Source organism: Siniperca chuatsi, linkage group LG7 (assembly GCF_020085105.1).
Source record: "Siniperca chuatsi isolate FFG_IHB_CAS linkage group LG7, ASM2008510v1, whole genome shotgun sequence".
Classification (NCBI taxonomy): domain Eukaryota; kingdom Metazoa; phylum Chordata; class Actinopteri; order Centrarchiformes; family Sinipercidae; genus Siniperca; species Siniperca chuatsi.
Window position 1 is genome coordinate 3,656,112 of NC_058048.1, and position 22,761 is coordinate 3,678,872.

The 22,761-nt window shown below is 40.3% G+C and overlaps 1 protein-coding gene across 14 annotated transcripts in view; it reads left to right on the plus strand.

Annotated features, from left to right (window-relative positions):
* usp32 (ubiquitin specific peptidase 32) overlaps positions 1–22,761 on the plus strand; it is a 79,314-nt gene that overhangs the window by 10,150 nt on the left and 46,403 nt on the right. For all 14 annotated transcript variants that reach the window (XM_044202497.1, XM_044202495.1, XM_044202499.1 and 11 more), the window contains 2 exons: positions 11,994–12,121; positions 20,547–20,652. In XM_044202497.1, the coding sequence (XP_044058432.1) occupies positions 11,994–12,121; positions 20,547–20,652 (234 nt within the window). The remainder of the gene's footprint in view (positions 1–11,993; positions 12,122–20,546; positions 20,653–22,761) is intronic.

Below are 22,761 nucleotides of genomic sequence, written 5' to 3' on the forward strand. Positions count from 1 at the left end.
CTGGTTAAGGGTAAGTCTCAATACTCCCCTGCCAGTATTAGACGACCAAAACCTAGTTTCCTTATAGCCAAAAATGTGATAGCAAACTTTACAATGTTGCTCTTCCAACACTGAGATATCAAGAATTCTAAAATGACATTGCCAGAGAAATGGAGCGCCGATCCTCAGAGTGTTGCACCGGTGGAGACACCTTCCACTTCGGCTCCCACCCCGGAAAGACACTCTGTTGCCGGCTAACGTTAGCATCACTCGATGAAGCCCCGCTGGGTGTACTGCAGTAACCGCAGCAGCTGCCAGTCTCCCGTCCTCCTGTGTAAGAAGAGCGCCGAACACGGCCGCGGTTTTCCGTCAGCAGTGAAGTCCCGAATCTTCACCTTCAACCACACGCACCAAAGCTAGCTAGTTAGCATCCTTTTTAATTCGCATGATGGAAAAAAACTTAGCAGATGCAGAGTCAACAAGGCTCCAGAGCCTCTAAGTAACCAATCAGAGAGCTTGTTGCAGCCCAGCTAATTTGCATTGTTTTACCTCGTTTTACCAGTGCAGTGGCACGGAGAGGCTAAATGGAGAGGCTAAATGGAGAGGCTAAGGGGATGAGGAAAAGCAGCAAGGAAATGGAAAAGGAAGCTACTCTTTTAAATGCCTGAGTAAAATCTGTATTCTTAATTCAATTTGTGCATCCAGTAATTTATTTCTCTTTTTAATCTGCATTTTCAAATAGATTTTGAAATTCCATTATTTATTTATGAATTCACTGATGTATTTTAAAATGATGTACTTGTTGACTGTTTTAGTAAATCCCTTTTTAAATTGAACCATTTATTGATGGATTAATATTTCATTTGTAAATTCTTTTTATAATTCCTCTTTTTATTTAACATTAAAATATCAAATAAGGAATTACTTTTCAATTTAGTCTGTCTATTTATAGATTAATAAGCGACTGTGTAAATCCATTTATTAATGCCTTTTTTATTGTACAATTAGTTATTAATTAATGAAATGCTTTATTACTATTTCCGTGACACTTGTGGTCCTCCATGTAATGGAACACTTCCTCTCACAAATTCACAAACTAGCACTAATTAAATGATCAATTCAAAGCACTACATGAATATTGATATAAATATTGTATATAAATGAGCCTGCTTAAGGTGAATCATGGCAACAAGAGCTGCGAGGAAGACAAAAAAAAAGATTTTTTTCTGACACAGAAATCGAGGTTCTTGTGAGCTTAGAAAGCACATATTGTTTGATGGCCACAGCAGTGTGTTTAACAGAATTATATTATTCCTAAAAGGGGCTTCAGGCAGAAAGGTAAACATTATATATTGTTCTGGTAACAGCCGGTTGCCAGAGACCCCAGAGTAGTTAGTAGCCTACTTGTATTTCCGGGAATGGCGCGGTTCCGTTGGGTTGGTCTGTCTAATGCTGGACCCAGTTCAGCGCACAGATCCAAGAGCACGGCTCTATGGAATCTAAATCAACGTATAGGGCTATTAGCCAGTCATCATCACGGGCCAGGAAGTCTTCGTGGTCCCTGAACACTCGTTCACCTTCTGATCCTTCCATTCACGTTTTCCTCTCAGTGTTTCCCACAGGATTTTGTGAGACTGATGGGTGGACCTTTGGACCCTCAAGGGGGGTCTGGGGGCAAGCTCCCCCGTAAGAAAATTTTGTACATTTTCAAGTTAAATGCAGAAATCTGGTGCACTTTGAGAGCAAAATTAAGAGGCTAGATCTATGAAGAACTTTGTTCTCTAGTAAACAATTCAGTCATAAACACATTCAGGGTTTTCCCTGGTTTCTGGAGGGCTTAGGTGCTGTGGTTGCGGTGGGGGAGCCTTGTGGTCGTAGGGTTTGGGGGCGTCTTAGCCAGCAGTTAACTTTTAATTTACCAAATTTTAAGATTTGTGGCAAACTAAGCTAAACAGACTACATAGCTATTGTTTCAGCTTGTTTGTAACATTTCGCAGTTTACCAAGCTAGCGTGCTGTGCTTGTGGAAAACATAGCAGCGGTGGATGAGAGACTGCAGACAGAGCAGATTAAAATATCACTTTCTACATGATTGTTAAACAGGTGTATTGATAAAGTATTGGCTTTTTACTTGCAAAGGTTGCATTTACTTACAGTAACGAGCGTAGTTGTCGTCAACCCGAGTAATCTTCGAGTTATCTTCACTTGTCCTGGCTCGCTTCACTGTCTCTACTACGGCCTCTCTGCTCTGCTGTGTTCGTGTGTTTGTGTGTGTGTGTGTGTGTGTGTGTGTGTGTGTGTGTGTGTAGGAGCTCAGCCCCAAAACAGAGAGCAGGGAAGAGGCTGCAGCGTGATAATAAATGACACCAATGTTACTTGAGGTTTCCTTTGTTAATTTCTATGATTTCAACACAGGTTTGTTGTTCACAATTTAGCATTATCAGGGAAAAAATAGGCTGGTTGGTCTATTCACCTTCTCCCTGTGGAGCTTCCCTGATGGATGGCCTGCTCTGGCTGAACTGTCAGCAGGCTGTCCATTAACCACCGTGTCACTGTGGAGATTGAGTGAGCACAGGGTTCACTAGAGTGGTGCAAAATATAGTCTCGATAATGAGCCCTTCAACCCCACCACTGGACTCCTGGTTATTTATGATACTTGCACAAACAAGCTGCCACAGCTACATGATTCATGTGTACAATGTGACTTTCATGTGGATAAACTAGGGTCAGCCTGCTCTTCATCATCATATCAACTGATATTTACTAACATGCTGTGCTTCTTTGTTATATCGGAGGTGTGTACATTATTGATAAATGCTGGGAAAATGTCTGCTGATGTGAAAGCTGCACAGTGTCCCTACAAGTCTGGAACTTTCCCACAGGCCCATTCAAAAGAACTAAAATCAGACAAAGCAACCAGTTTGAGATACGTGAGCTATATGAGATATCAGAGTGGACATTAATTGGCTGAATAAATGGAAACCAATCTGTAGTATCAGCAACCAGCCTTGTTTAATGCATTTCACTAAGATCAAATAAGATCCTAATCATAGAATATGTAGCAAACGTGTATGAGTTGTATGAGTTTCTTTTTAAATTAAAAAAAAAAGTGAAATCCATCCTTTTTTTTCAGAATCATTGTATGGCTCTTATGACAGGTGCAATTGTTAATGGGAAGCTGCACTCTAGGTTGCCTCACATTTAAACTGGCACAGAGCCTCTTCTTAACCCAGGGTTCTTAATGAATTTTAATTAGGGCTGGGTATCAAACTTTAATACCTTCTTATGCAGATTTTTATTACACACAGTAGAGAGAGATGCAACAAACGCCCCAGGTCGGACCTGAACCAGGGACATTGTGGTTCGTGGTCGGCACCCCAACCCCTAAGCCATGGGAGCACCCCCCGAAATGTGTCGCTTGCACTGAGTATCAAAAGGTCACGTAATGAAAGTTGGCATCAAACGCTGATTCCTAATCTTGTTTACTTATTCTGAGTAGATATTTAGAGCTTTAAATAGTCATTTTGCAAATTGTAGATTGTATGTTATTTAAGCAAAGGTCTTGCAGGGCTTCTTCATATCAAGACAAAATAAAACGGATGTAGTTGAGAAGTTTGGGTTATTTTGTTAAAGAGAAAAAAGTCTGAGGTCTTTTTAGGGCTGCAACTAGTGCTTATTTTCATTACCTACCTTGCCAAATTGTTTCGTGATTAATCGTTTGGTCAGAAAATACTGAAAAATACAACTTCCCTTACAGTCCAAGATGATGTCATTGAATAGTTTGATTTGTTCGATCAACAGTCCAAAACCCAAAGACATTCAGTTCATCAAATAGAGTTAAAAAAAAAAAAAAATAGATCAGCTAATTAATTGACGAATTGTTTGAGCTCTAATGCTCTTCGGTTTGAGAAATAAAACAAAACAAAACAACACAGGTATCATATTGGCACCAGTAATGAAAAACTTCAAATGCTACCCAGTCCTAATTGTACTGCAAAAATTGAGCAGTTAAAAAAGCCTACTCCACAAGCTACACTGTAGTAGTAAATCTATGAGAGAGAAGGTTTTTTACTGCAGACAATGTAGCATTAGAGAGGAGGAAGGAGAGACAGGCTGCTGATTTGGCTCTGGAGTGTCTCTACAGAAGATTTTATGTTTCTTGTCTAGTGAATACAGTCAGCTCCTACCTTATAAGACACACAAGGGTGCTCTATTCTCTCCTGCTGGAGCTTTGTGCACTTTGCTGATCCATGTGTATGATTGGCAGCCTGCAGGGTTGCTAAAGCCTGTGATTCAGCACTTTGACGCTAATCAGCTCTGCACTCCGATTGGGATTATACTGCCCGCTCATAGATGAGTTCAACGCAGAGTAATAAAAGCAACACCCTGCTGTGAGAAGGTGGTCGCTCCTTGTGTCACTGTGGGCAATTTTTTCAAAATTTAACCAGAGCTGTTTCACCGAGAGCTCTCTTTTGCAGGAAAGGCCTGCTTCGCACTCACAGTTACACACATTAACACCTAGAAGCTGCCCAGTACAACCAGAGGTTCATCTGTTGGCCACTGGTGCAGTCGCTCCACTGGTGCAGTCGGGGGAGTTAAGGGCTTTGCTCAATGGCACCTCAGTGGTGGATTTATCCCACCCCTCAGATTTATCCCGTTCGCTCAGAAGACCAAACTGCTAACCTGGTAGTTTGTAGTAGCCAGCTCAGCACCACTTCCATCTAGGTCACATGAAGTGTGAATTTGATTGCTTCCTGAGTGTTGCTGAGACAAATCTTTTTATTTTTTCAAAAAAAGATGAACCAAATAAGATTGAGATGAATTGTGGTGTGCCATACACAGAAATTATGTCCCATACAAATCTACCTCTAAAAACTGTAATTTTGTTGTTTTTCCAGCAAGTTTCCCTATTTCTAAATGAGAATGCCCAGAGCTTTTATGTTGTTGTACAAAGGTGTTTCTGCCCCCTGGCTGTGCGCACATCCTTGATTGTCTGTAAACAGGAAATCCATCTACACTGCTAGGTAGTTTAAAGCCTCCAGAAACAGCGCCAGGCTGTGAGGCATTTTGGTGTAGTGGCCACAGTTGGGTGTTGCAGGTAAGGTCACCAATACCAGCCCACAAAATTTGGAGAAGCAGACAGCTGCTCCGCCACAGACGCTCAGCTCTGTATTGTTGTGAATGGGGATCAACAGTAATACGTATTTTAACCGCCCAAAAAAAAGTTTGAGCTAAAAAAATCTATATCAGTCTAAATGTACGCTATAAAAGTAAAATTCTCACCGTGCTGTCAGACAGCCCTTTCCTTTGGCACTACGTTTTCTCAACCGTGGGACGTCCGTATTCCTATACGCTTCGCGGCGCACTGTATTACGGCGCTCGTAAATCAGCTGTTTAGGTCGTAGTTCAAGCGGTTTATTGAAGAGACAACAAATAAAATAAAAATAATGTAATGAGTGATTATGACAGCGATGAAGCAATGCCCTTCACTGTGGAGACAAGATGATACCTTTATGAACTGGAGTGTACAGAAGAAGAACTGCTGCAGATGGAGACTGAGAGAGAGAGAGACAGAGGGGAAACGTCTTTGGAAACTAGAGGCCGAGCTGGAGGCCGACAGAGAGCCAAGCTACCTGGTGGTGCAGCTGTATAAACTGTGAGCCCATGCCCACGGACCTGGAGAGCTACTGCTGCCATGAGTTGGACTTGGTTACAGCACAACTTGAGGATCTGTCTGAATCCAAGGTCCTGCGGTTGAGAAAACATAGTGCCAAAGGAAAGGGCTGTCTGACAGCACGGTAAAGCGGTGGAATTTAACTTTTAAAGCGTACACTTGACTGAAATTGATTTATTTGTAAACAAATTTTTTTAGGTAGAACTTTTTTTGGTGGTTAAAATATGATCGCCATTAGCAACAGTACAGAACTGAGCGGCTGTCTGCTTCTCCAAACTGGCTGCACGCCCGCCCCCATCTACTGTAGCTAATACACTGACTATTGATAAGCACCTCTTACAGCCCCACTTCAAAAAACTATCCATTTAATTCTTCGATGGGCAGTTAAGGGTGTCTTTGATTGTGCTGTCACCCCTTTGTCAAAATGCATTATGTTTTTTGGTCGCACTGGGTTGTAGTTTGAGGCGAATCTTTGTGGAATAATTGGCACGCATGGCTTTTTCTATGAATTTTAACCTCTTGAATTGTAAAAAGTAAGTGAAAATTAGTTTGGATAGAATTTAGACCTCTCTTCATATCCAGGAAACAAATACTGAACTTCAAATGCAGCTTTAAACCAACAGCAGTATTTTAGAGGCATGGTCCACATATAACCTTTTGCTAAAATAGACAAAGTGACATTTTTGTTTTTAAATTCAATTCAATCGTTGGCCCACGCACACTGTCAGTGTGGATATCTTTAATGGAGATTGCTGTTTTTTGTTTGTGCCGTTCCACAATTCAGATACTTGCAACGCTGTGCATCAGGGAACAGTTCTTTTGTTTTAATGGAGCGCAGTGGGGCATTTTTGACAGCCGGAGCACAGTGTGTTACAATAAACAAAGGACTGGACATTGACTGGCCTTGTATAATCGATGTCTTCCATTTAAAAAGAAAAATACCATATTCCATGTCTTGTAAGATAATCTGAGGACATCTATAGATGATGATTTGTCATTTGCTTTTTTCTACTCACTTATCTGAAGGAATCTGAATAAACAGAAAAGCAGGGTACATCACCAGTGGTGTTCTTCAGTTTTTCCACGTAGTTTTCCTTTTCATTCTACTGCATTGCAAGTCTGCCTCCATATACCAATAATATATCCTCAGTACTAAGCTGGTCTGTGTCAGACTGCCTCTGCTTTGCTTTGTGTAAAATGTTCTTTCGACTTTGACTCTGACTTTTCTAATTTGTTTTTTTATGAGTTCTTTTTTCTCCCAGGGAGCCATCTTCAGACGTAACAGTCATTCCCTGTAATTCAATTCCCTCTCTGTAGCCATGTGAGCAATACCCCCTTTCCTATTTATGCAAGTTTTTAATAAGCACATAACGTTCTCATCTGTCTTCATAGAGGCCAAAGCAGAATTTAGTTGGAGATGAGCTTTGGAAAGACAGCAGTTTTCAGCACTGACCTATAATGAGCCCATAGAGAAACAAAGGAAACGGTGCATATCACAACCTGACTTTGACCGTGACCAACATGTCTTACCAAATTCATATACAAATGCAAAAATACAAAATCATCTGTTAATAGATCCCATCAAAGGAATAGTTAGACAAGAAAATCTATAAGTATATTTCTCAAAATGTCAAACTCTCGGCAAGAAAGCAAATACCACTCTTGTATTTTAAAGTGGCAATCTCGAAGATTTTCATTTAAATAAATGTCTGTTATGATACTATCTATCGCCATAAGAGCTAACAAAATGATGATTGAGCCTATGGCCCACTGATGAAATTATATGAAAGCCCTTACCTTTGCAGTATTATGAACTGGGTGTCTGTGGCGACGTTCCCGGATCGGATCAGTTTGAAATACTGCAGGGCGTAACGGAACAGTCAGGAGCAGCCACAGCGAGCTGCTAGGCTGCACACCTCCAACTCCTCAGCCAGGTAACCAACTCCTTTCCCTGAGCCTGCTGTTCGCAGACCGATGTGCAGCATAAAGTCAGATCACGGTTGCTCACAGAATGATGAAAAAATTCCAATTATTGCCTGACTTCTTTATTAAAACGACAATAGTTTGTTTTGCTGCCCCCAGAATTCTGGGACCTGTAGTATTAAACTGCATTTGCTGTTACCACCGGTAACTAGGTATCGCTAAATCAGCCAGTACTGAAATCTTAAGGATTGCCACTTTCAATATGAGGCTACAGCCAGCAGGTTAGCTTAGCTTAGCATAAAGAGTAAACAGGGGAAACAGCTAGCCAGTTCTTGATCTGCCTGATCAAGAAAGCCTGAATAGAAGTTGCACACACATTCAGTCTGCACTTTAACTTCTTTTGCTGCTTCTCCTTTCTTATATGCAGTGTCTGAAATTAACTTTTTGACTTGTTGGCCAAGGGGACTGGTAAAAATCCATATACACATATACATTTGTTTATGTACATTTCATTGAGATAAGGTATTAAAGTTGAATACAAACCTTTTTTTAAATATATTGATGTATGATGATGATATGTATTCAAGCCTGAATACATCTCAAGAAGTGTTGATCTCAAAATTCTACTAAAGTATTTGCTATTAAATGAACTTAAGGATCAAACATAAAAGTAATGGGTCAAACACAGGACTTTCACACAGCAGACCGGGTTCATTTCCTGTATGAAACCAATATGAACATTGATTATTTTAAGGAAGTAGTTCTTTTAACCCAAACCATGATCTTTCCTAAACTTAACCAAATAGCTTTTCCTCACACAAGCTGTGTGTGCATTTCAGCAGAATATGAATATAGGTGTGCATGACAGCCACCCCTCCTACCATACAAAACCAACAAAATTTAATAAGCCTACAAATTAGCGGCATGTGCATATTAATGACCATTTTCCCAAATAAACCATAACATACACAACAGTGGCAGCAGTGGCCAGAAAAATATCAATTGGCACGGCAGCCGTAAAAATAAAATTAAAACTGATGACTTTTTAAATATTATTTTTTAGAATATAAGCCCTGACAGTTCTCCTCGCTCACCTGTGGCTGTCCACCGGTACTGCTGATATGTCAGCGGCACTGGCTACATCCACTTCTTTCAGCAACAATGCGTTTGCCAAGGTAACCTTACACAGGCTGGCTAGCTAGCTAGGCCTGCGGCTAATGTTTTTAGGCAGCTAGTTTCATCTGAAAGCTCCAAATGTCTTCCTTGGGCCAGAAATGACTCAAAAATGCCTAACAGAAAGCTGCTGTTAAACAACCAAAATCCTGATAAATCTAATACCACAGATATGGGACTCACTATTGTCATGCATGCATCACGTCCAATGAGCGGTTAAGGTGGGGCGTGAGGTCCAGTGAGGTTAAGGTAGGGGTGGGAGATACCAAGTTTAGTCCTGTCAACATGCAGCGATCAAACACGTATTTTGAAAAGAAACCCCATATTTAAAATAAATGAATACAACAATTTAAAGTTGTATGTCCTTCCCCTAGTGCCAAAATAAAAAACATAAGTCCCTCCCCAGTGCTTAAAAATGATTTGATGTGTGTTGTTTGTTTTACAGCAAGTTTGGTCTGTGGTTGGAGTTTTTTTTAGCACGGCTAAGGCTTCTTTTGTGTTTGAGCACAATTAAGACTTTACGACAGTAAGGCCATCCCTGAAAACAAAGTACTGGAAATACTTCAACCCCTTGTTTATAGCTGGATGTGAAATTAATACATTTATGATAAATTTGGGGTTGGAGAACAATAGAGTTTTGAGTAATTCGGGTTCAAATCTGATATGTTTTTAACAACTTAATTGAATGTACAACATTTACGAAGTACTCTGTTGAGGAAAAGCCAAGTAAAAACTATAATCTTTTATTGATTTAACCCTAAGTCTATGTAAACCATGAAGGAGAAGCAGTAGTAGTACTTTGAAATGTTGAGACAGCTGTAAGGGCGATTGCTCAGTAGTATAATGTTCCTACTCTAATAGTTTTGTGCTGTATTTTGTAATTCATTACATGACTTTGTACTAGTAGAAGTAGATTGCTCTAATCTGTTGCCACCCAGTGCGCTGCAGCTTGCTGTATGTGTGTGGGAGGTGTGCACGTCTCTACCAGCTGGGTAGGCTCCAGTTTAAAGGAAGAGGCCATATGGACTCTATTGCCCTCTACAGGCTGCTGTCAAAAGAGTTCATAACCAGATCAGATACACAGTGCATTCAGAAAGTATTTAGACCCCTTGTCTTTTTCATGTTTTGTTATGTTGCAGCCTTATACTAGTGAAGGGCTTTGAATACTCTGAATGCACTGTATCTGAAAATGTTGTGTTTGGATTTCCAAACACAGAAGTGCAGGTAAGAGTGGAGCAGATTCGAAAACTGCCAGCTGCCAGTAATGTGACCTGATTGTTGATGAGTTGTGGTTGCTTGACTGAAATTAGAGAAAGAGGCGATAATGGTAATAATGAGCTCGACCTCGCGGCAGGTGAGATATTATTGCAGTATTGTGGTAATGCTGTAACCTTTCCAGCACTACTGACATAACTTTTAAAAAGAAATCATGTAAATTGTACTCAGAGATGTTTGTTTTTTTTAGTGAGTTTGTGTTACATTGCCACACTCATCACAAACCATAACCCCATTTTCTGTAACATGCAATCTGTATGGCTAAAAGAAAGGACTTAAAAGGCAGCAATTCTGTCTAATGTCATTAGTCTACAGAATGTCCAAAAAATAATTGTTTGCCAAATTTGCATAAGCCCAAATGTATGTCCAAATTTATTGCTTGTTTTTCCTTATCAACCAGAATCCCAAAGGTATTCTATTTATATTTACATCATATGAACCAGAGTAGAGCAGCTCAGCCTTATTCGTAACTAGCAAGGTCAAAGGTGTCATTTTTATTCAAGTATCGATTTATGAAGTTATAGTGGTTTCAGCCCTAATGTCTCCACATCTCTACTGGTCCCTGCGTGCTGATGGTCCAGTTCAACCAACAGCACATTGCATTGTGTGTAGCTATGTCTGGAAAGCTCCACCAGTGTTTGATCTGGATGTAGTGACAATATAGCTGCATGTGTTTCATTGCAGCAGCAGAGCAAGCAAGGTAATTGTTGCCGTTGGGACTGCATCCTGGTATCGCACACACACTGTGACATAGCTTTGACCTGAAGCCTTTATCAGAGTGCAGCAGAGCTTTGATGAATTAATGGGTCCAACATTGTGTCCATTGCTTACACGTGCATGACATCAGAGCAAGTCGGGATCAGGTCGGGCAGAAATCTGACCGGCTGCATTGTGCGGCGATTGCAGGTGATTCTGCGGAGGCCTGGCTCATCTCGAACGAGCCTATTGGAACCTGACACTTCTCGCTACCGCTCCGCTGCAGCGTTTCCCTTCAACGCCACAATCTCATTCTTATGTGCTAAAACGTTTGTATTAAAACTGAACTCTGACGGAATCCTTCTTGCTGCTCAGATTGTTTAAGAGATCCCTCCGAGAGCAGAGCCTTTTCTGCTTAGTCTAACTGTATCACCGTTTGCTAGAAATGGTCAATTCTTGAAATATGATTGGCTGTTGATGGCTAATTGGCCAACTGTTATGGGCTGACATATTATGATGACCGTCCATATTATTCATTATAGTTTTTGGATTGTTCACATATCAGCCAAGTGTCAGCTCTGTGGGGAATAAATGAAATTCTGGTGACTTGTTGATCATGTAGTGTGTTGAGGTGTTTCTGACTTTGAAACTGTTCAGTACGAGGTCATGGTTCGTGGTAAACCTCTAATCGAATGTAGCTCAGTGGAGGACATTTTTGTGTGTGTGTGTGTGTGTGTGCAAGCTGCACGTAAAAATGTAAGATGTGATTATGTGTGCAAGATTTGTCAAAACAGTTATTTCCTGTCTATCTGAGGCAGAATTCTGTCAGACTATTTTTGGGTTGTTGCGCCCAAAGCACAAAAACCAAAACATTATTCCGCTTTCCCTTATCAAATGCAGTGTTGCATATTCTTTGGGAGGTTTTTTTTTTTTTTTACTGGAAATTTTGAGACTTCTGCTGCTGACAATTCCTAGGTCAATGGAGGTGAAAGGAATCTGGTTTGTAACATTTGAACACATTTGAACTTAACAGTCTTTCCAAAACCATGTCCTGGTTACTCAGGATAACCCGAATCTACATTCCTTAGAAAATAGTGAAACTTAGCTTAAGTTAAAGTTACATTAGGATGGATTATTGCATACACTGTTTTTGGTGTTTGCTGTACTTACTGTATGTCCTGTTAGCAGACAGTAACATATTTTTTTAAATGAAGAGACAAAGCACACCAAGTTTGCTTATAATCACTTCTCTTTTTCTGTCTTTCTCTCTCTAGTCACTGATGTGGAATTGAAGCGGCTGAAAGATGCCTTCAAGAGAACCAGCGGCCTCACCTATTACATGACCCAGCAGTGCTTCTACAGGGAAGTGCTGGGAGATGGAGTTCCCCATAAAGTTGCTGAGGTAAGGCACAGTAATGTCACATACCATGTGCCATTGAACATGAACAGTGAAATGCTGAATGCTGTGCAGGTAGCTGCCAAAATAGGTTAGGTCAGTTCTAGTAGAGCATCCAGTGTCCCCTGAGATATAGATGGTTGATCCTTTATAAAGGAGGTGAGAGACATCTGAAAAAGTCCAAGTCCAAAAAGAGAGGTTTTTGTGCTAGTAAGTAGCCCTTAACTTTAGACTAATTGGAGAAGACTTTGGTGGCTTTGTGTTTTCTGGGACATCAATATTGGCCTGGATTGCATTACAGCTAGGGGCTCCTAGCAGAGAGTATAGTGACAAGGTGATACCTGGACTCAGCCACAACATACTATTTTGCGTGCAGTTCTCCTGTGTCCTCCTCCCCTGATTAAATGCCATACATCCAGAGAAAGGATCCAGCACAGGTATTGTGGGTGGATCCGCAGTAACCTGAAAATAATTGATAATACCTTTCTTAACTGCAGTCGTCCTCTGATAGTCTTACCCAGCACAAAGTCCAGCTCTGCATACTACTAGAGGACATAAAGGTCCCATTAAAAGGCATCATTATTTCCTTAATCTTATGTAATTCCTGTTGAAAGAGCATGATGGGGCCAGACATCAGACAGCAAAGGATCAATCTTAAGTGTAAACCAATGGGCCATCCGTTATGGAGAATGGCAGTAGGAATAGCCCACTATGCCTTGGACTGAATCTAGGTCCTTGTAAACTGGTCCCTTATATCACAGATAGAATTATGTTATTGTGAAAATGCCACCAAGTATAAATAAAATGCTTCTTTGAATTCAATTCAATGATGTCTGATAAGGTTTTTCCACACAAAAATCAATTACATCTGCTCCTTTTCCCTCATTAAAAAAAATCCAGAATTTAGGAATATGCAAATATTGTTCATTTAAAAGGTTGAACTGCTGGACACAAGATGTGTCCTACTTCCCTGAAAGTCCGTCCTCAGTGTATGTGCACTGGAGGCACACTTGGAAGTTTCATACTGGACCAGGACTGGCTCCAGACTAGCTAGGTGTTAAACTGAGATTTAAGGTGAGCTCAGAGAAACTTTCCTCCTTCAGCAGATGAATGTGAAAACAAACTGCACATACATCATTCTGCAGAGTGAAGCTCAAACATCACAGGGAAGGAGCAAGAAGCAAAACCCACGTTTGACTGGAGGGGGACTTTATGTTCGATAACTTTGTCTTTGGGAAAGAAGACGAAATGGACTATCAACTCAGTATTTATTCTGATTTCTCCAGTAATACACTTGTTTTGTCAGTCATTTATGAATTTTGTCTTAGACATGAAGGGCTGAAAATCTGAACTGTGAAAATTATTGTGTATTATATAGTTTTGTTTATTTTTGTACCTTTTGTAGTATTGTCTGAAGATGACTTACATTGATTTGTGGTGTTTTTAAAGGCCATGTGGGCTGGGAATAGTTGTATGCAGGGCACAAGATAAAAGCTTAATTCATTGTCACCTGCTGAGTCAGACCAGACAGATCTTAGTTACTAGCAGAGATGTCCTGAGCCAATTCTTAAGATTGCTATTGGAGCCGGTCTGGGTATACTTTAATGGTTCGGTATCAGCTAAAATAAAGCAGATCAGAAAGTGATCCTTCCTTTACTGAACTCTACTGTTATGTTCACATCAGCCTGCTAGTGTTGCAGTGCAAAGAGCAATGTACAAAACATTCATGTAGGCTAGAAGCTTCTCGTTTTCAGCCGGAGCTAACTACCAGCTTCACCGGTTAGGATGACACATGTCGCCAGTCATATCAGCTGTCACTAATTAATGTTAATTCTGTGAGTAACTTGATAACAGGCCAAAATGAAGCACGTCTGTTTGTGTGTCTGTACTCAGCCACAGATGTTTTGTTAGGCAGGAACCTCCACTCTGTAACACAGCTGTACAATCACAGTGATACGTCTTCTCTCTAGCTGATCGCGTCACATCACTTTCAGGAGTGCGTTTTCCAGTTACACTTTCATTTATTATATCAATAATTGGAGCTCATCAACTTAATGGTTTTGAACCATGACCTCCAGTATTTGGATCAAGTAGCTCGTGAAAAATAAGGTGTGTCAGATTAAGTAGCTACAGCTGTTATTTCAATGTGTCAGATGCATATTTAATCAACATTTAAGTTAATATAAGTATCAGATCGGACTCAGTATCAGCAGATACCCAATATTAAAGGACTCGAATCAGGATCGAGGCCAAAACAACTCGATCAGGACCTCCTTAGTTAGTAGATGATGTGTAAACAGTTACCTCACTCATTAATTATGTGGGCTTTGCTGTGTTGTTTAGCACCTCCTACTGTTTTTTTCCCCATGCAGGTTAATATTATTTTTCATAAAAGTGTAATAATGTCTTGTGACTTTTGTGGAGGTGGGCTGGATTTCAAGGCAGTGTATATCTGCTAGAATACGCTGTGGGAAACCCTGCATACATACTGTAGCGCTTGTTGGTTACTTCTGTTAACCCATCACAACACAGACAGCGGCAGAAAAAATGAGTTCACTGTGCCTGCAGTCCACGATGCAACCCGGGCTTCTTACAGCGCTCAGTTTGTCAGGATACATTGACCACACATACCATGTCTTCAGTTAATCGTGTGTGTGTGTGTGTGTGCGCGGATGGGTGAATTTAAAGCGCTAGAAAGGTAGAAAAGCGCTATATAAATGCAGTCCGTTTACCATTCATTACACTACATCACGTGTCTTCTCTCCCCTCTCTCTCTCAGCATCTCTCCTTCTTCTTCTCCTTTGTCACCACGGCAGCAGTTACTGCGGTGACAGCAGTCGAGAGCTAAGGTTAATGCCGGCCTCTTCAAACAGAAACATGGCTGCTGCACATTCTGACAGTTCAAAGAAAGCCAGAGCTTAATCAGTTAGTCAACAACCAGACATGTTGTTTTTAATGTGCAGAAATCTCAGTCACACTAAGCCTATCTTTTGTTTAAACACGTCTTCTTTTGATTCTTTGTTTGTGTTCATGATGATGGTATACAGTTTCAGACTGCTCAGATTTGCCTGCAATGCCATGAGCTGTGTTTAACATGATTGCAAACAGTTGGGATGTGCAGATTTCTCTTTGTAGACTACAAAGGGTCACGTAGGGTGTTTTTACCTTCGAAGGATGTGCTTTTAGTTCATGGAGTCAGTGCCACTTCATATTTTCAGCCATATGTGTTTTGGTCATATAGTTTCCATTTAAAAAATAAATGCATGAGAAATACACTCAGAAATTTGGGGAATGACATGATGTTGGAAACCTTGTTACCTGAAAAACAAAAACACACTGCTGTAATTCATCTCCTCATTAGCCTAGGAGCTCTTGTGAATAAAATTGTATGTACCAGTATGCTGGCATTAACAGAATAGTTACAACTGATCTCATAGGTGAGACTTCAAGTCAACATAAGGCAGAGTTGCCAGTAGTTGTTGCCTGAAATGCTGGTGCATCAGTTGCAAACACTACAAAATGATGTAATATAGTGAAGAGAACATCCATTGGCAAACAGGAACAGTGTCTACAAGTTGATCCTCTTCACTACTTACTCAACAACACTTAGTGGGATATTTGCTAAACAACATTACAAAGTAAACAAACAAAAACTAAACATTGTGAGCTTCTCCAAACTGGAGGGTAGGATTATTGTATTATAAGCTGGTCTGAATTGCACTGAGTTGCACAGATGTCATTGAACCTAATTACAAATTACATAACATCACTCTGTTACAAATGTTATGAGAAATCACACACGATCCAGTCAGCATCGTGTCGAAACCAAAGCCACACCCCCTGTTTCCGAGACAGCGGCTCTTCCCAGAACCCACCAGTCCAAATTTGCTTATTTCCGTTTTTTTGTGATGATTTACAAGATCAACAAACACATAAAAGTTGCTTGGCCTGGGATGTACCTCGAATTCAGAGACATCTTGCCTGCCAAACACTACAGCACTGATGACTGCACTGACTACAGCCTATTAGAATGACAAGCACAAAAACAACGCAGATCTCGTGACACAATTCCAAATCAGAGCCCCAAAACAGACTGCCGTTCTTGGATTCAGGCTACAGACAGGTGACAAATTAAATGTAAGGAATTGGTCGATTAACATAACAAATGCAGATGATTTTATACTGGGCATAGGGCTCACTGAATGGTTTGAGGAAAGTGATGTGAATCACATGCTATGGACTTCAGTCACCAGATCTCAACCAAACGGCACACCTATGGGAGATTGTGGAGCAACGTGTTAGACAGCCACTCCTCCACCATCATCAAAACACCAAAAGAGGGAATATCTTTCGGAAGAATGCTGTTCATCACTCCAGTAGAGTTCAACACACTTAGAGAATCTATGACAAGGAGCACTGAAGCTGCTCTGGAGGCTCGTGGTGGAACAACACCTTACCAAAACACTTACTGTAATTTGTCACTCATTGGTAGAGTATATACACAAGCTGGGGGGCCTGCCACATGAAAACAAACTCTTCATAACAGGTCAGACAGAGGTGCAAATGTGTGATATAATGTTTTGTTTTCAGTATAGAAAGCAGGACTATTCAGCTTGTTTACCCCTCTCTAGCAGGGTAAAGCCATTGAACCTTTTTGCAACTTGAAGGCAGCATGTGTAGTTTCTGAACGTGCAAACACGATGGAATACAATTAATGCTTTAAAATGGCTTCATAATTAGATCTCTTTTCAGTTACTCTATGGGCAATGACTGTAAATGTCCTCAAAGCATTGGGTGTGGAGACTAGAGCAATACAGTACATGACTCAGTAGAAAAGGTTTCAGTCGTAGTCATCTGGACACTGTTTTCAGAATCAAGACGTTTCGGCTCCCATCCGGAAGACATTCTCAATTGTGAAAAAATGGATAGATTCCAGACAACTTCCTAATGGGCTTCACACTATTTACACTTCTGCACAAAGGTTCCCTTAATTGCATGGGTGCTATTATCGGATTGTGGTACATTTTACAGGTGTTAATGATGTTGTATCAACCCGTTTTATTGTCTATGAAACACAGAGTAGCTTACATTTCTGAGTTCTCAGACCATTTTCACAATTGAGAATGACTTCTGGATGGGAGCCGAAACGTCTTGATTCTGAAAACGGTGTCCAGATGACTACGACTGAAACCTTTTCTACGATAGAACACTCCTGGACGAATGAGGGACTACACCGTCTGTTGATAATATGAAATTTTATTTCTCACACAAACGTCTTGCCCTGCGTGAATGTGGTTTGGAAAAGTCAAGCAACAAAGGAACAAACATGTATAAAAGTGGATTGAGTTAACTATTTTTATGTTTAGTTAAAGAGGTTCAGCAGTGATTTGCACCTCCATGAAGAAGGTGGGGAGAAGCAGTAAAGATGGAAGCAGCAGAGGGCCCTCCCTGTCTGGTAAATGTCCATGCCTTTCAAATGCAGGCTTTATGTTACACAGTTGTTGTCTCCAAGACCAACATCCCCTAATGACATCATCAGGCGTTATTTTCTCACACTTGACAAAGAAAACAGTACTTTCCATAACAAGTAAACTGACCTTTATGTTTAAGTTCAGAGGAGTTCCCCTCATACCTATTTTGCATACTTGATCAATTTTGTCTTTTGGAGTGTCACATTGGACATTGCTCATTTTGTATCACTCAATATTTCAGTAAGTATAGAAATGACCATGTCACAATGAATTTACTTGTTTATTTCAAGAAAAATCGATCATACTGTTTCACGAAGCTCGTCATTCTAATAGGCTGTAGTCAGTGCAGTCATCAGTGCTGTCGTGTTTGGCAGGCAAAAATCTTAGTTAACACAGTTTTAGTAATTGTCAGGCCTCTATTCTCAATACTATATATATATATATATATATATATATATATATATATATATATATATATATATATATATATATATATTTATAATATTACATTTAATAAATAGATCAATGGGGAATCCATATATGTATCCATCATTTAGATGTGTTGATACTTTGATCCCTACCTATTACTATATGAACGTGTACAATGAGGAAGAAGTTTAAGCAAGAGTATTTTTTGAACCACTGGGAAAGTAGTTTCAGTGATTGAATACAGAAGATGATAAGAATGCAGCAGATGGGGGAAGTTTGGTGGTGGATTGAGAACTTTGCATAGTATGACACACTTTGACTTCCCTTTTTATTAAAAAAAAAAAAAAGCACAAGTGAAGCTCCTCTGCGGTGTGTGTGACCCACTGACACGGGCACACTTCATTGGCTCACTGACTGCAGAGTCCGTTCTTACATCATACAAGACAGCTTCATGAGTTTGCACACACTGCTCTCCTCTGTGCTAGTGCAGCTTTGCAAAATGACAACAGCGCCCCCTAGCATGAACCTCTAACTCCCAAGAAACAGCTGAGCTGATATGGATTTTTGAAGGCTGACTGATGATTATAAGTATATTTTTGTGTTGCGTGATTTAACTCATGCAGTACAACAAGCGCTCGCCCTGGAAACAACTTCCAAAATTATTTGAAGGCCAGTATCAGAAGCAGATACATTAGTTTTATCCTAGATTTTTACCTGAAAGAAATTAATTATTTCTACACTATTAGATTACAACAAATGCTGCATCAGTGAATGAAGCAATGAAATGTTTGTATGTCAGAGTATCTCAACTAAAAAACACTTTTTTCCGGAGTTTTATCTGCATCTCATGCTGTTTTATAAGCAAATGAACCTTGCACAATAATTTAATAACATATCATAAAATTGCAACACCTCATAGGTTGTCATCAAGCGGCAACCTCCGGGGCTGAAAAATGAAGCCATGGAACCGCCAAAAACTGCAGTTCCTCGAATGGCCACTTGAGGCTGGCTCCAAAAGGGAGCCCACAGAGCCCCATGTTAAAAGGCCCAACTTCACAGCAGAAATAAACGTGTTCACAGCCTGGTACAAAAACAGTTTGGATCTCTATAGCTAATTTCCCCCTTCATGACAACTGTGAGGGGGGTGAATGTTTATTTAACTCACCCGTTTAAATTACATTAAGGCTGAAAGTTATGCATAATTGAGGAAGTGGCCGCTTTGAGTGACAGGTGGGTGCCCTCTCAGGTGGCTTGGCGCTAGGCGGTTCAGCAGCCAGGCTTCTTTCGGCCCGCCTCAGCTCCACCTCTTTGACCATTTTTGGATTAGCCCCCCAAAGATAACACTTTGTTGCCTCAATGTCCTCTTAAATATATTACCATATAGCAATTGCTTCTTAATATACTTGTACACCTCGCCATAACAGACAAGACTGGTTCCCACCGAGGTACAGATTTGTACTCAGAATACAGATGTTTGGGGCATCCTGGTTGCTAGTAGACTAAGATGCATAAACAAACAAAAAAAACAACAAATCTTAAAAAAAGATAGAATTTCAGTAACATCTGTCACTGATACAATAAATCTGAGCGCACCCCCTGTCTGAGTATAGTGTCTGTGTAAGTGTTTGATCTGCTGCTGTTTTTGATTTAGTAAAAAACACAATCACATAAGGACCAAATGAAGATAAGTTTCAGTTACTTTGTCGTACTCTGTCTTCCCATCACTAATTTCAGCCACTGTAGGTTGCTAATGGGCAAATGTTACTTTGTGTGTGGGTTGAGAGGAGAAATAAAGACAGATTGTGCTTGAACCAAAGTATAATTTTTGAACAAGCGTGTGTACCCACAAAAAAAGTGATCTCGTAATGTGATACATATAAACATTATGATGATGTGATTTTTGCTGGGGTCTGTACCAAACAAGCATGTTCCCTTATGTCTGGAGATTATGATTTGTAGGCTGTGGCATCTCTGTAGCACCACAGTGCTTCATTTATAATGGTATGTTGTAACACATTTCACCTTTATCAAAAATTGCAGCTCCTGCGATTTGGATATTACCCTTGGTCATATTGCAATTTCGATAATATTTCAATTAATTGTTCAGCCTTGCCCTGTCATGACTCATCTGGCTGTGTGCCCACTGTTCTGCTGTCGAAGTGTAAATTATGTTTAAGACATAGGAAGTTGTGCTGACTATGTCAGGACAACTTCCTAATGGGCTTCACACTATTTACACTTCTGCACAAAGGTCCCCTTAATTGCCTGGGTGCTATTATCGGATTGTGGTACATTTTACAGGTGTTAATGATGTTGTATCAACCTGTTTTATTGTCTATGAAACACAATTACATTGACGTGGAAATGAGAAAATGCTGTAATCAGACTCACTGGTGACAGTTTCCCTGTTCCTTGTTCCCTGCTCTATAGTAAATGAACAGCCTTCTGGTAACTTGTTGATCATGTCGCAGACAGTGTGAACACCAGGTGATTATTTTTTCACATTGTCCTGTGTGTTTTATATGTTTTAGGTGATCTACACGTCATTTGGAGGCTCGTCTAAAGGGCTGCACTTCAACAATCTGATTGTGGGTCTGGTGCTTCTGACTAGAGGACGCGATGAGGAGAAGGCCAAGTGTAAGTTGTTTCCGCTGAGTTAACAGGGAGTCTGTGTTGATGCTGTTCCGTTGGTTGCATGTTGTTCTCTTAAATTTCAAATCTGTCACAGTATCTGGATGACTATGTTTGAAATGTCTTGAAAAAAGAATCTGACTTGAACAAAAGTAATTATTCAGTGTCTGAAAAACACATCCAGCCATAAACTGCAAATATCATAGCAAATAGTCGTCCTTAGTTTCAGATAATGTCCTATTAGTCCCATTGCATAGTTTTATCTAAAGATAACTATACTGCCATGACAGAGATTTGAAACCACATAAGTGATAATCAGAAATCCCAGCTGATGTCTATACAACTACAATAGAAGCTCTGTTACTCTTAAGTCATTTGAAACATTGACGTTTGCAACTTACAGTAAGTGGTTTACTGCCATGTCAGGATAATTACATGCTTGTTGTCTGACTTCTGAGAGGCACATGAAGGGCATATAATGACCATAACAATTACTCTAAAACTGCTTAGAACAGCATAAGTGTTCTAAAGCCATACAATTGCAGTATGAGTTCGCCCAACTGTATATTTATTGTGTTCAGTAATGCTGTTTTTTAAAGGTTTTCTGCACTCTTGCAGCGCTCAGTTTGACCCAGGTTTTAGACCTGGCTGTCTGAGCGGACATGGAGCCATCTAATTCAGCGTTGCTCTGTCCACCAGGAGCAGACAGTGCAAAAGGGAGTTTGGAGTCTTTTTAGTTCCATGTGATGCATATGGAAACAGACTAATTATCAAATTCTTCAAGTAGTGGCATGAGTAAATCCCATTTGATTAGTTACATTGGCAGATTCTAAATTCCCCCTATACTTCACTTCAAGGTGAACTGCTATTACATCCACCTGCCTGTATATTGAAGTTAAAAAAGGCATACAGTTGTATGCAAAAGTTTAGGAACCCTTGACAATTTCCATGATTTTCATTTATAAATATTTGGGTGTTTGGATCAGCAATTTCATTTTGATCTATCAAATAACTGAAGGACACAGTAATATTTCAGTAGTGAAATGAGGTTTATTGGATTAACAGAAAATGTGCAATATGCATCAAAACGAAATTAGACAGGTGCATAAATTTGGGCACCCTTGTCATTTTGTTGATTTGAATACCTGTAACTACTTAGCACTGATTAATTGGAACACACAATTGGTTTGGTGAGCTCATTAAGCCTTGAACTTCATAGACAGGTGCATTCAATCATGAGAAAAGGTATTTAAGATGGCCAATTGAAAGTTGTTGTTCTCTTTGACTCTCCTCTGAAGAGTGGCAACATGGGGGCCTCAAAACAACTCTCAAATGACCTGAAAAAAAAGATTGTTCTACATTATGGTTTAGGGGGAGGCTACAAAAAGTTATCGCAGAAATATAAGCTGTCAGTGTCCACTGTGAGGAACATAGTGAGGAAATGGAGGACCACAGGCACAGTTCTTGTTAAGGCCAGAAGTGGCAGGCCACATAAAATATTGGAGAGGCAAAGGCGAAGGATGGTGAGAACGGTCAAAAACAGCCCACAGACCACCTCCAAAGACCTACAACATCAACTTGCTGCAGATGGTGTCACTGTGCATCGTTCAACAATTCAGCGCACTTTGCACAAGGAGAAGCTGTATGGGAGAGTGATGCGAAAGAAGCCCTTTTCTGAACACACGCCACAAACGGAGTCACTTGAGGTATGCAAACACACATTTGGACAAGCCAGCTTCATTTTGGAATAAGGTGCTGTGGACTGATGAAACAAAGATTGAGTTATTTGGTCATAACAAGGGCGTTATGCATGGTGGCAAAAGAACACAACGTTCCAAGAAAAACACTTGCTACCCACAGTAAAATTTGGTGGAGGTTCCATCATGCTGTGGGGTTGTGTGGCCAGTGCGGTACTGGGAATCTGGTTAAAGTTGAGGGTCGCATGGATTCCACTCAATATCAGCAGATTCTTGAGAATAATGTTGAGGAATCAGTCACAAAGTTGAAGTTACGCCGGGGCTGGATATTTCAACAAGACAACGACCCAAAACACTGCTCAAAATCTACTCTGGCCTTTATGCAGAGGAACAAGTACAATGTTCTGGAATGGCCATC